Source organism: Lissotriton helveticus, chromosome 1_1 (assembly GCF_964261635.1).
Source record: "Lissotriton helveticus chromosome 1_1, aLisHel1.1, whole genome shotgun sequence".
NCBI classification, from domain to species: domain Eukaryota; kingdom Metazoa; phylum Chordata; class Amphibia; order Caudata; family Salamandridae; genus Lissotriton; species Lissotriton helveticus.
In genome coordinates, this window is record NC_136057.1 from 1,678,889,427 (window position 1) to 1,678,904,870 (window position 15,444).

Genomic DNA, 15,444 nt, shown 5'->3' on the forward strand with positions numbered 1-15,444 from the left:
TCGGGATGTGTGATGTTAGACGACTGAGTCACTAAAATCTTGAGCCTGGCTGTAATGCCGAAAAGCTGTTTTTTTTCTGTAGGGAAAAGCAGAGAATCCTATGGGAGTTAAACTGGGAAAAGTCAACTTTTTTCAGGTCGCGTTTCCCCCCTTCTTCCTCTATGGATCTCCATGAAACTTGACATGCTAAACCCATATCAGATTGCAGATTTATTTGAACAGTACCAAAGTTATTAAGAGAACAGAAAATGGCTTTTCAATGGAAACTCTGGCCTAATCAAAACTGGGCCCGCACACACCCAAATAGAGATACAGAGAGAGGATAAGCAGCTGGACAGAGTCTAATATGCCATTTATTACCATTGTTGAGCGTGGGGATGGCCATGACTCACGAGGTGGAAAAACATTAAGACAAAAAAATTGCAGTGTAACTATGCCTAGTAAAGACAATTCACAGTAAGTACTGTGGAAATAGAGACTAATGGCCGGATACAGTGGGGTTTTATTGCTTTCCCATGGAGGGCTTTGAACAGCCAGGCCCTGTGATCAGCCCTTGCTGCACACAACTGATGGCCACATGCAACAGGGATCTTCAGCCAGTGATGGCTGTGGGACTTAGCCTGCAGCCACCTCCCACTGTGCACAATTGTTGGAGACAGTTGAGGGAGTATATCATCAAAACTAACTCAAATGTTTTTGTTTTGGTGCTCTTCTGCTCATAACACCTCAACATGTTTTATAAAAAACTCAGAAATTCTGTCAATTAACTACAGCTGACGTGAGGGTATGGTTACAAAATAAAAGTGAAACTCCCCCAAATTGTTCAGTTATAGTTAAACAACATAAACCACTACTTGCACCACATACATCAAAAATCATTACTTATCAATAAATTCAGCTACTTATGACATCACTGTATTAATACCACTAATAGCACTGCTTAACCCCTCCCACGCTCATGACGAGCTCAGCTTGTCATGAGCCACGGTGACCGTGTGCTCTTGACGAGCTGAGCTCGTCATAACGGTCAGAACGCTCGCACGTGGAGCTAATTCCCCCGCTGTGCTGAACGTTCTGAAAAAATGGGTGTGGCCATGACGAGCTCAGCTCATCTTGAGCACACGGCCACCATGGCTCATGACAAGCTGAGCTCGTCATGAGGACCGGGGCGCTGTGCATGCCCCTGCCCCTCAGCACAGCGGGGGAATTAGCCCCGCAGGCAAGGGGTTAATTTGAGGCAGTGGTTGCAGGTGGGGCCCACCGGCACTCTTTTTGGGGACCTGTACTTATTTTTCCTCAACAGTCTTTAATCCAGAGCAAGAGGGGAAAAAACAAAAAAGATGGAAAGAAAGAGCAGCAGAAAGACTGAAAACAGTGACAGTGAGAAAAAGCAGCAGGGATGAAAAGGAGCCTGCAAGAGCGAGCTTAAGTGGCAGGGAGTGCCTGGTGGTGCATTAAAGAGGCATACGCTGGAATCATGATCACGTAATTTTTGTTATCTCCCCCCCCTCGGTTCTTTAACACCTTGACCGCGGCGCCGATTCCGCCCCTGTGCTGGACATTCCAGAACAGGGCGCGGTCGTGACGGAACCGTTCCGTCATCAGCACAGCTCAGCCGTGACTCATGACGGAACGGTTCCGTCACCAGCATCGAAGGGGTTAATAGTGCTGCCTGTGGGCACCATCACTTATTGTTTTATAAATTAAGCACTGAAAATGTCATCAATGTTATTTGTGATGCCATCTGTCACATCATATGTGACGTCATGAGCATATAGACTAAGATTTCAACAGAATTTTAGGATGCAACGAGAAGAAACTATTCAAAAAAGATAACATTTGGAAAGTAGAATACTTCCGTTAAGTAATACATGATTTGTCAATATAAAAAACGTAACCCGCCATTAATAATGGATTGCGTCTCACATTGTTTGTGCGGTGGAGAGTTTGTGCATTTTCAAATTTAGTAATGTAGCTCACAGTGTGGAATCCTCCAGTCCATGTTTTTACTTTTTTTCAAATTGATGAAGTTAAGTGCATCGTTTTTCTGGACTGTACAACTTAGGCTTTTTTCTCAGTCTTTTGACTTCATGCATTTTATGCAAAGTTGTTCTCCCGAATATATGTTTATTAGAAGTAATGTGCAATATTTAGGTTTTTTTGTATATTGGAGGAGTTATTGTTTACTTTGAGCTCAGTTTCATATGCTTCGAATAGTTAACCACTTGCTAATTTATTATACCCGCATTATGTCTGGAAGAATCCAAACATGCATTTGTTATGGCTTCGGGAGCACTGCACGTGTGTTTGCTAGTTCTGTGCACATGGAAATTATAGATCAATCAACATCTCATTTTGAAATTCCTTTTCCTCAAAAAAGGCAGGATAAATATTCTGCATTTTGCATTTTGGAAACACACCCAAGCTCCCTCTGTATTTTTTGTGGAGATTAAATTCACAAAGTTTCAAGTTATTCCACTCTTGTGTGTGGCCTGAGGAAAACCTCATATATATATTTTGTTCAAGGATTTGAATATTTATAACACATTTTTGAAGGTGTGGCATACGGATTTAACTTCAACAAGGCACTTTACCATTGCTTGGCAAACTTTAGATTGGAGTTTGATTGGATTCGGGGAGTTTTTCTATTGCTGTCTTGAGTTTAGGTTTGCGTGTGCAGCTACTAACCCTCCAACGCCCTACACACAATTCCAAGTGTAGATGTGTAAAATGAATTGTGGTTTTAAATATTTTATCACTATGTGTGATCCATTGTTCTATGTATGGTTTATAGACTATTGTCTAAATAAACTTTGGTATAAAAAAATAAAAAAATTCCAAGTGACAAAATAAGGTGCATCTTACCATCTTCAGAAGAGCGGAATAGACTTTCCCCCAAAAGACAGCTCCGAAAGTCAGAGAGCCGTCGCATCCGACCAACAGGAGGGCTCACTGCCTCAGATGGTGCAGAGCCATGCGAGCGCCGCCTGGTCAGGTGGGCTGGGGGGGCAGGCGTAGCGACTTCTTCCTCCTGCTCCTCCTCTTGGTCGTGGCTCCTCTCTTCTTCTCCGGGGGCCTCCTCAGTGCTACTGTGCTCTGGCAACTCCACCTCTTCCTCTGCCCCTTCTGTGCAAGGGTCTGATAGCTGCAGGGAGAGTAAGACAAGTCTGAGTAAATATACGTTTTATGTCAGAGTAGGTTGTGCTCAGACAGAGGAGGCATGCAGAGGATGAAAGGTAAGGAGAGGGACATTTGAAAGAGAGAAAAAAAAGGAGAGGCGATAAACCAAAGTTTTAATTCAAGGACAGTTTTTTTTATTTCAACTGGCCGCTAATACTTCAGTCCACCATAAAAAACTGAATTGACTGCATGGAATGGTTTGCTTTGAGTGCCCAAGACTAATCCCAATAAATAACAAACAGTAACTAATAACACTGAACTAACCATCAACCTCGGGTCCCGGAGCAATGTGCTGCCTGGCGTAAAGCGCTTCCATTCCCTTACCAGGGGAAGTAAGCACCATATAAATGCCATTACAATAAAATACAATTTAACAAAGGGGGTTGGGAGATCATTTGAAGAGAAATGTCACAAGTTTCTTGGCCTATGTTAGTCTGTGTGCACTGACATCTACACACCACCGTTTAGATCCCCAATCCTTATTATTCCCGTTAACTTACCTCAATGGGTAACAATGGCCTCAATGGGCGATGATGAAGCCTCTGGGTCCCAGAGGGCCACAGGTGGGATAGAGACATGGTTAAGAGAAGCTAGGAGGTACATTACAGCGCCCTTATGCATATGTCTATGGACTTGGAGAGAAACCTCTTCATTTCTGAATGTGTCTCTAAATAACATATACTTGGGCCTTTTCTATACTCTCAGTCTATTGCAATGTGCTAAGTTGTCAGCAATTGCATAGCACACCATATCTTTGGCCTTGTAGAGCTGTCAGAGCCTGGAACATTTTCTATATAGTTTGGGAAATTCAGATTGACCGAGGTCATACCACACATATATGTGGTTTGAACAAAACACAGATGAATTAGCTTTCTAAAAGACAGTTCTTCTGAAAGCCTACTAATATTGGGGTATGTCATTCTCAATGTTCCAAAGAGTACTATATACTCCCTTCTCGGGTGAGTGCATATAGTGGGGTATGATTCTGATTTCCCAATTATGTTAAAATAAGAGTACTCTCTTAATGAAACAATCAATCGACATAAAACCGTAACACTCACCAAAGACCTAAATCAGAGCAATAAATCCATGATATAGAGTAAAGCAATCACATAGAGTGAAATTAGAAATACTTTATGCCAAGAAATACAGTCTTCTAAGTAATTTCACTTTTACAGCCATGTTTATAAAGGAAACAAGGACATGTTTGTTCTGTCCTTTAGAAGGCTAATATTTGATCATTGGAGGCTGAAACACGTTGATTTTCTTTCCATAACATAGAAGTAATTTAAGGGAAGGACAAATCAGTTAACTGCCCTCCTGCTTCTTGAGAACAGGGTCTTGAACTCTTTTGTGTCTATGTGGTAGTCGAAATTCACTGTAGGGATAAGCAGGGAAAAACATCTGTTGTACTATATGGAATGTAAAGCAAGGAATTGTGGTTTCTTGCAGAATGGGGATAGACCTTCTAATTTGCTCATCAGATCTATTTATTTACACAAAAACCTATCATAATTTAAATCATTCTTAGTAGAGAACTATAATGTGATTCTATATTATCCGATGTAAGCTCATCATTCTCTGTAAGGGCTGCAACGTTTTGGAACAAATCCACAATATTCACATCCACTTTGCATTGAAGTACCATCATAACCTGTCTGTTTCTCACCTCCAAAATGTGACTTCTTGGTCTGCCTACTGACTGTAAATACTCCTGAATTCTTTGTGCCTCCAATTCACTATCCTGCTCATAAGTAAAAGTTCTACTGCTAATGTGTCTATAAAAAAGTAACACCCACATTACCCTATCATCTCACCACACTATGACCCCCAGCTAAGCAATGACCCTCACACAAGTCACTGAAAATCTAACAGGATCTAACCCTTGAATGTGGAGAAGTGTGGCTCACCGGTTAGAGGCGGCAGACGCAGAGGTCGGCCCGGGACCAGGGTTCAATTCCCGACGCGGCAGGGTACGGAACCAATATCAGCGGGCTCGATAAATCTCGCCTCGGTGCCTCTCTAACCATGGCTGCAACTCTGGGCAATAGCTTGCTTAATCTCCACAACGGCCCCCTCGCTGCCGGGGATGCCTGGCTTCACCTTGGGGATGCCCAATAGGGACCATCTCACAGGGAAAGCCAGGACGGGTTCCCCAGCGGTACACAGCGCCATGAAACCCCAGGGTGAACGTGCGCTCTACAAATTCATACTAACATAACATAACATAACAGTTCTCTCAGAACTAACCGTTCTGTAGTATCTTTTAAAGAATGTGCATGCGTGTAATCCAAACTTAATGAACTTACATAAGTGAAAAAATTAAGTTTCGTTATTTCTTAATGAGATCATTATTATTCAATAAATTCTATTAAACATAACTTACAATAAACTGTATGCAGTAAATACCAATGAAGCTGCATTTGGATTGCATGTTGTGTCCCAATGCGAATCAGAAAATCACATGCGGATATTACAATCTTTACAGACAACTTGTATCATGCCATTAACGTGAAGCCTGATGCATTTTGGGACTCTGCGGTCCCTTCCTCGGGGGCATGTCTATATGTAAAGAACAGCTCAAATCCCTAATCAAGAATGCAGTATCCTGGGGAATATTCGGGAAATAGTGACGTGCTAGCGTCTTCGTATTCTGATTCCGAAAAAACTTTACCGTGGAAAGTGGTGATGGTTACTAATTTTGTAATCCGATATCTCAAAAAACAATGACGCACTAGACACAATCATCGTTTTCCGAGATACTCCATATTAACAGCCTTCCTCGCACAAGTCACTCACTCCTGCTCGCACAAGTCACTCACTCCTGCACTTGCACTGCTCACTCTCACCTCCTTCTTGCCCACATGCAAGGATTCCAAGCAATCCCTCAAACAAACCACAGCAAACTGCATAGAGGTCCCCTATCCAATGCATTTCCACCCATCCCACATGAGCATCCTGGCAAACTGCATACGTGTCCTATATTTAATGTATTTCCAGCCATCCCTCAAGCGCACCCTTGCAAACTGTGTAAGTGTGCTCGTCTAGTCCAATCATTTACAGCCTTCCAATGCACTTTGAAAGTGACTTGCTTAGATGCTGAGTCATGTTCACCACAACCCAATGAGTGTGTTTATCTGGTTCTGAATTACGACTATACGACTCTATGGATCTATGTCTCACCATGAATGTACTCACTTTTGGTTGAATGTGAACGTGCCTGTTCTGGTTGCGCTGAGACAGGTATGCTATACCTCAGTGATAAATGTTTAATGAGACACAATTGTCTCTGCTGCCTTTTCAGTTATGTGAAGTGAGGACATCTTGTTGCAGGTAGGGTTGGCATGCCTGGAAGTGGGATTAAAAGGGAAGGGACATCTGTAAAATACTGTTTTTCTGGAGCTTCTAACGCTGATTTAAATGTTGACACCGATATCCCTTTCATATCTGTCAAGGCCAATTCACTATCTTGGCCAGCAGTACCTCTGGAAACTATGGACTCAGATTCTGTCAAAACTTAGCTCTGTCAGTTCTGGTTCCCATCTTGATCCCTATCCTTCTACATTTTTAACCTCTTCCATGCTCATGACGAGTTCAGCTCGTCATGAGGCACGGTTGAGCTGCACTCATGACGAGCTGAGCTCGTCATGACCGTTGGAACGTTCACACGCGGGGATAATTTCCCCGCTGTGCTGAATGTTCCAAAACGGGTGTGGCTGTGACGAGCTCAGCTCGTCATGAGTGCAGCTGCACTGTGCCTCATGACTAGCCGAGCTCGTCTCAAGTACAGCGGCACCGCGCGCGGCCCCCCTCCCCCTGTGGTGGCACCTGATCTTACCTCAGTTTGTAATGCTTCATTACCTGTCGGTCAGGTTCCAGCCTTTTGTTAATCAGCTTCTGTTACCTTCTTTAAAAAACCCTCTATGGAACTTATAACACTGGACAATTACCGTACTATTTGCTTCTAGCAGAAATGCTCCAAATCATGGAACGCTATGTTAACAATCAGCTCTCATGTGATATTGAAGAGAATGCAGTGCTTTACACTTGTCAATCTGGTTTCTGCTCGAATCTTCAGCACTGAGACCGTAGTGGACGGCTGCATCCAATGACACCCGGATAATCTTGGAAACCAGAGAATCTGAGGCCCTTATTCTCCTTGTTCTGTTGGCAGCCATCAAGATGGTGTTGCATAAAATCCTTTTAGACAGACTTAGTGCTGTTGGTCTACTAGAGAAGGTGCTTGGCTGGTTTAAATCTTTTCTGAGCTCAAGGGGACAGTCTGTCATCCTGTTCCCATAACAGTCTCCCTACCAACAGCTTAGTTCCCCAAGGCTCATCTTTGTGCCACCTCTTTCCAACTTGTATGTAATGCCTTTGACTCATTTCTTTGCCTCTTTTGTGTGATCCGACTGGTGGCCCCAATGTCTTGGGATATGCCCCAAGCCTAGAGCCAGTGTTCCCAACCTGGGTGTTATCTTTAATGCCAAGTTATCATTTGAGATTCATATAAGTAAGCCCATGGCCACCTGACTAGGCATGATGTAGATTCCTAGGAAAAAAATGCGTAGTGCATCTACGAAAACTTTGTTTCAAGTGCTCCTTACAAGTAGATTTGACTACTTTAATGCACAGTTAGTTGGCCTTTCAGCTCATCTCATGGACAAACCACAACTTATTGTGAATGTGATGGCCATACTTAAATTAGGCATTCTTAAATATTCTGTCATCTCTTCCCAAATATTCTAGCAACGCTGCACCTTTAAAGGGATGTGCTACTGTCATGGTAAACAGCGTTTACAACGCAACTTTTACCACGCACTACCTTTACCACGCAACTTTTACAACGCAAATCGTTACAATGACTGGCGCTGGGGGGCGCAGTAGGATAGGGAATAGTTTAATTTACTATCCAAAACCTTCCCTACTATCCACGGGAACTCCAGTTGGAATAGTAGATTAAACTATTCACTATCCAGCGCCCCCCAACGCAAGTCGTTGTAACAACTTGCGTTGTAAAAGTTGCGTGGTAAAGGCATGCGTTGTAAAAGTATGCGTGGTAACGACATACATCCACTGTCACAAAGCGTTCCATGGCGAGGGGCCTCCCAACTATAACTTCTCTTTTTATCAGTTTTCATCCAACTAGACAGTTGCGCTCTAGCTCTAGCTCTACTCGTCTAATCTCTAGACTCAGATTTCACAAAATGTACACTGGTGGTAGAGTCTTCTCTGTCATCACAGCTCAGGCCTTGAATAACCAGCATTTAGCTATTTGTGCAGAAAATAATCAAATGTTGGCAAACCATTGAAAAACATGTATTCTTACTCTAGGCCTTTATCTGCTCTGCCTTTTACAAGCACCAAGACACCCTCTGGTATTTTCACCCTCTATAAAAGTCAGACTCTATCCTTATTTGACTGCCCATGCAACAGCAGCGCTTTTTAGCTTTAAACATGTCTTGTTTATGAAGCACAGTGAGGTAGAAATGAGCAATGGAGTCCTGTGCATGATCTTGTAGCAAGAATTGTGCTGATCATGTGCTGGTGCCGTCAGACCGCACATTGATCGTTTTTGTAGCAGCACGGTGATGGGCTAATGGTTAGACTGAATACAAATTATGATGGGATACATTCAAATCTCCATCTAGTCCCTCCTTTGAAATTCTCAGCGGGTGGATAGCTGGGCATGCCAGGCCTCGTGCTCCCGATGCACAGAATATTAAACTAAACCTCACTGATGAGGAGCAGTGAGGCTGACATCACTCTAGGATACTGCCTAGCTCTCCAGCTGACGACTAAGAAAGAGAAATATCATAACATTGAAATAACATGAATACTGTGATGCAGGGGTCATCTTGCTTCAGATATAGTAATGTAACCTACGTTGTCTGGTATCCACATGGGGATATCTCTGTGCACAGCTGCAAGAGGGTATGTGTCATGGCCCTTGTGGAACCGTTTGAGGTTTATTTATGTTGGTGAAGAATGAGCATAGCTCTTGCTGGGACCGCATTGTTCAATTTTTTTGCACTGGTGTCAGACTTGTATGCATACAGCTAGTTTTTCCTAATAGAAGCATAGTGGACAACATTTTAAATTTGCAGTGTGATATATGCTACAATGCACATACTCTCTCACTTTAGGTATGCAGTGATATCATTCATTTTAAGTAATTTCTTTATATTGTGTTGAATATTTCACCAGAAGTCACTTCACAGCGCTAAGTGCACCAGATCTATAGTAGCATTACAATAATGCAATTTAATACATGAAACATGTATCTCCCCCCTGTATTTCTCTCCCCCTGCCTGCTTTTTTTATTTTTTATTTTAAATGTTTTATTAATTCCAGCCATTAAAATTAATGGCCTGCTCCTTGCAGGTCATCACGAGTTGCACAGCTGTATAAACATTAGTATTCAAATAATTCAATTTCACCAAAGTAATTCCAAGTTTTATCCATTTTATTTCCATGTTTAATCCAAATGTCATTGTCACGCCAGTCACGAAATTCATTTTAAACTTGTGCATGTAATTACTTCATGATTGCCTATCCAGGCCTAAACATAAGCATTATTAGAATTTCGAGACCTCCAAATTATTCAAGAATTCCATCGCACCCAATGCATTTCGGTAACAACCTTCGTCAGGGGTATCTGTGATGTAAAAATATACATGTACAAGTCACTTTAGATGAACACTTAGTAATTCACAAATACTTTTAGGAATATACCCACTTCAAATTCGAGTGAGAACGGGCGGTTGGTTACCTGGACAACCGGGGGTTGCTTGAACGCTCCGTCCCTCGTAGGGGGGGGGTGTGAGCTAGAGGGTGGACCAATGGTTCACCGGACAGGTGAGGGGCTATCCTCTCACCACAACCGCTAAGCACCGTATGGCCAAGGCCGCGGGCTACTTGGCTTATCAGGTGGCAAGCTGCGAGGGGCGGCTTGCCTTTGGATCATCTGTAAGTTAACCCACCATGTGTTGGCACGGTTATTCTAATAAACCTGCGACTACTTTTTCCCAACAACAAGTTGTCTTGTCCACTTATTTATGATGGGGATCAAGACTTTGGGGGGATGGTGTGCGGGCCGATATTGGCACTATGCAGGCCGCCCGACACGTCGCCGCAGGTGACCCTCGTAAGAGGGCGGTCACCGTAGTGCCACAAGATGGCAAGCGCACCAGCCTTCTGGTGTCCAGCTGCTGGCGGCCGCTGCGATGACGTCAGTGTACTTCCGTTGGGGGGTGGGGGGTATGGGGTACTTATGTCTCCCCCCTCCCTCCGAGCAGCCTCTTTGTGCTCTTGCTGCCCTCCCTGCCGCTTACCCTACATCTCAGGTGGCGGGGGGGGGGGTGCTATGCTGTTAATATTTGTTATTTGTGTTGCAGGAGGAGTTACAGGATGATCCAGAGGCGAAAGGTACTCAGGAGTACCCTATGCAGAAGCACAAAGGGTGCTGAGGCCTAATATCCCTGGGAGATCCGTGCCATGGACCCTGGGGGTGCGACGGCACCCCGTTATCCTACGGGCGGTTGGTTACCTGGACAACCGGGGGTTGCTTGAACGCTCCGCCCCTCGTAGGGGGGGGGTGTGAGCTAGAGGGTGGACCAATGGTTCACCGGACAGGTGAGGGGCTATCCTCTCACCACAACCGCTAAGCACCGTATGGCCAAGGCCGCGGGCTACTTGGCTTATCAGGTGGCAAGCTGCGAGGGGCGGCTTGCCTTTGGATCATCTGTAAGTTAACCCACCATGTGTTGGCAAGGTTATGCTAATAAACCTGCAACTACTTTTTCCCAACAACAAGTTGTCTTGTCCACTTATTTATGATGGGGATCAAGACTTTGGGGGGATGGTGTGCGGGCCGATATTGGCACTATGCAGGCCGCCCGACACGTCGCCGCAGGTGACCCTCATAAGAGGGCGGTCACCGTAGTGCCACAAGATGGCAAGCGCACCAGCCTTCTGGTGTCCAGCTGCTGGCGGCCGCTGCGATGATGTCAGTGCACTTCCGTTGGGGGGTGGGGGGTACGGGGTACTTATGTCTCCCCCCTCCCTCCGAGCAGCCTCTTTGTGCTCTTGCTGCCCTCCCTGCCGCTTACCCTACATCTCAGGTGGCGGGGGGGGGGGTGCTATGCTGTTAATATTTGTTATTTGTGTTGCAGGAGGAGTTACAGGATGATCCAGAGGCGAAAGGTACTCAGGAGTACCCTATGCAGAAGCACAAAGGGTGCTGAGGCCTAATATCCCTTTGGGGGGATGGTGTGCGGGCCGATATTGGCACTAATGTCTGGCATCCATTTAACCCACGGTCCTCCTGAAGCCCGCTCTATTTAAAGTTACGTACCCCACCCACCTGTAACATGTTTGTGCAATTAATCACGTGTCTACCTCGCCCCTCCCCATCAACATAGTTGTCGCTCGAATTTGAAGTGGGTATATTCCTAAAAGTATTTGTGAATTACTAAGTGTTCATCTAAAGTGACTTGTACATGTATATTTGTACATCACAAATACCCCTGACGAAGGTTGTTACCGAAATGCATTGGGTGCGATGGAATTCTTGCATAATTTGGAGGACTCGAAATTCTAATAATGCTTATGTTTAGGCCTGGATGGGCAATCATGAAGTAATTACATGCACAAGTTTAAAATTAATTTCGTGACTTTGGCGTGACAATGAGATTTGGATTAAACATGGAAATAAAATGGATAAAACGTGGAATTACTTTGGTGAAAGTGAATTATTTGAATACTAATGTTTATACAGCTGTGCAACTCGTGATGACCTGCAAGGAGCGGGCCACTAATTTTCATGATTTAACAGTATTTGTGTGAAACGGAACAGCACACATACGAGTGCATGCACGCTAAATCAGACAAAAAGTTAAAAGGAATCATGAGCAAAAAAAAAAAAGAGGGTGTGCTTCAGGACTATGTTTGCTGAATTATTAATTCCAACAGCATAAGCACATACACATTCCATTTGGTATGTCAAATAATCACATACTGCATCATTTCAATATCTAGGAGGAGAAAAGCAAGAATTACAATAATTCGACATTTCGCTCTCCACCACGCTGCATTTCAAGTTCCACTGCCTGCCTGCTTTGTTTATCCTTTTGCCCACCCTATGATTTTGTAACTCATGTAACTATGCTCCAGCAACTGATGTAACTGTGTAACTATGTTCTGAAACAATGTTCTTCCTCATATAAAGCGCTCGGATACCTCTGGGTCTAGCCAGCGCTATATAAAACTTTTCAAATAAAACAAAATGTAACCGGGGACAAGGCATAGCATTGCCTCCCCCTTGTGCTTAGGCACCTTTACTTTGTTGGAATATCTAGAATATCTTAGTAACAATGTTCACAATGCTATTTGGGATGTCCCCTATGAAGTGGATAAGGGGATGGGGACAGGGGTTGGGTTGTTAATGTATTCGCTTTCATTTCTTCCCTGCAGACTCATGCTCAAATTGTACAATTTAATTGTGGGTCCACAATATAAATTAGATTCAAGGTAGGATTATGGTAGGTAGAAATAACCATGCTGATAACATTACACTGATGTCCTGAAATGTATGTGAGCTCAATGATGCGAGCAAACAAGGATTGCATTATTTATTATTTACAGCTCCACTAAGTAGATGTCACCTTTGTTCAGGAGACGCATCTACCCCCTCACACCCCCCCTGGCTTTGCCGCAAGTTGGGGTTCAAACCGATACTCTGCAAGCTATAGTACATATGCAAGAGGGGGTCTCTATTTTAATACACAAGCGGTTGCCACTTAAATCAGTTGAGGTATATACTGACCATGTGGGCAGATCCTTGTTGGTGAAAGGGTGGCTCCTTGGGAACACCATACTTCTGGGTAATATTTACGCCCCCAAATGTCGATGACCCAGATTTCTTTGTGGAACTCCACTCCGGCATCAACAGAATGGGGGCAGAATAGATATGCATAAGAGGCGACTTAAATACATTATTAAATCCATGACTGGATAGTCAGCCACAACACCAGATACAAAGCCCAAGGCCAGACGTACATTAACTAGTTTGATTGAAGCATACCAATTGTCTGACACCTGGCACCATCTGCATCTAGATAAACCAACATACACACACTACTCTGCCCCTCACAATACTTGGACCCAGCTGTACTATTGGCTACTTGCCTCAAGCGTGACTATGTGGCTATGTGAGACAAGCCACCTTCCACACACTTTGTCAGATCAGGCCCCGGTTTTGATTAGGTTGCATGTCCCTCGGACGGGAGGGAGGGTGGGACAGTGGAGGTTCCAGGAGATGACCCCCCCGAGACCCGGTATTCAAGGCCGAATTAAGCTTAGCCATAGAAGAGTACTTCGAGTTTAATACGGACATGGTGAAAACTAAGGCCACGCAATGGGAAGCATTCAAAGCGTACATACGGTGGGTGTGCATTTCAAAAGGTGGAGGGATACTCAAAGACTTACGACATACTCCATCAACGATTTAAGCCCAACTGACGGCAATGGATGCAGACCGGGTGGCGTCACAGACTGTATTCGGTTTGAGGCGACAGGCAGGACTCCTAGCCGACTTTCACGAAGCGGCCGAACGTGAATCCCACTTTTTGGGGAAATACGCGGTAGCCAGGAGATACGGGAAAATAAGTGTCAAACGTGTGCGCTAGCTAGGCTTATACAACCCAGCAGGGGTCAAACGTATATTACAAGCTTACTCAGTGACGATGGTGAGCCTATATCAGACTGCTCAGGCATTGAGAACAAGGTATTATCATATTACAAAGACCTGTACACAACTAAGGTCTCCCCAGACACATCGGCCAGTAATAGTTATCTGGATGAAGTGGCACTGGTTTGGCTGGAGAATGCCCACAGGGACTTCTTGGCAGAACCATTCACAGTAGACGATGTGGTCCAAGCAATACAAGCCATGGATGCATCGAAGGCACCGGGTCTTGATGGATTCTCTGGCTGCTTCTACAAGGCATTCAAGAAAACGCTGGCCCCTCATACAATTGACATTTACCAGGAAGCCATAGACTTCAGTGAACTCCCACCAACACTGTGTGAAGTGGTTATCACTCTTCTCCCTATGGCAGGCAAGGATCTCCGATAGTGTGGCTCATATAGGCCCCTCTCATTATTGAATTTTGATTACAAAATGTTGCTCAAAATGTCAGCCATCAGGCTGTACTTGATTGTCGACCAAATGATATCTCCAGTCAAGGCCTTCTTCATGCCGCATAGATCCACTGCGCTGAATCTCCGTACGCTGTTCGCTACTCTTCATCGGAGTGCACCCTCACTCCCGGTGGCAGCAGTCCTCTTAGACTCCGAAAAAGCCTTTGATTCATTAGAATGGCCCTTCCTTTGGGCCACATTGATTAGGCTGGGGATGCCGCTGAGGTTTATATCAGTGGTTTCATTGCTATACACGCGCCCATCGGCACGTGTGCGGTTGAATGGTTCCTTAACAGCCTCTTTCACACTCCTGAGGGGGACCCCGCAGGGATGTCCACTCTCCCCGCTATTATTTGTAATGATGATGGACCCTCTCGTATGTCATCTCTAAGACAATCATTTTCACAGGGGTATACAGTTGAAGACAGGCCCTCTACTACTCACACTATATGCCAAATATATCATTCTATATGTGAGGCACCTAGATGAGAACCTAGGGCCTATTCTTTGTGAGATTACCCTCTATATGGCCCTGTTGGGTTTACATAGCAAATCCGAGGTCATCTCTATTCCCAAGGCTCCTTGTGACGGAAACACAGAGTTTCCATTAAAATGGTGTGAGGACTCTGTTAAATACTTAGGTATTCATATACACAAGGATCCGGCTCAAATACTCCAACTCAATTATGGTTCAGCAAGGGAGAAATTGAGCGACAAGATTGAACGCTGGTGGAAATTACCCCTAGCCATGGCAGGAAGAATCGCCTTGATTAAAATGGTCATTTTACCGCGGTTCTTATAACTGTTTCAGAACATACCAATACTAATATGGCGAGTATGGGGTGGCAGACAACCCAGGGTAAGCTGGGATACCCTGACATTGCCATATGAGCGGGGCGGGTTTGGAATTCTGAATTTTCATGTTTATTACTTGGTCGTGCAGTGCAGCTGTCCAAGGCACTGGTTTCATTTTGGCTCTCGGTCCCTTATTTGCGACCAGAGGCCAATCTTTCTCACCCCACCCCCGTCAGCTTTTTTGCCAGTTGGTCTAAAACGTGACCC

General features: G+C 44.5%; 1 protein-coding gene across 1 annotated transcript in view; it reads right to left on the reverse strand.

The window, feature by feature from the left end:
* Positions 1-15,444, reverse strand: part of ARHGEF25 (Rho guanine nucleotide exchange factor 25) — an 896,541-nt gene that overhangs the window by 764,423 nt on the left and 116,674 nt on the right. Inside the window, exon 2 of the mRNA XM_078688964.1 lies at positions 2,866-3,145. Within this exon, the coding sequence (XP_078545090.1) occupies positions 2,866-3,145 (280 nt within the window). The remainder of the gene's footprint in view (positions 1-2,865; positions 3,146-15,444) is intronic.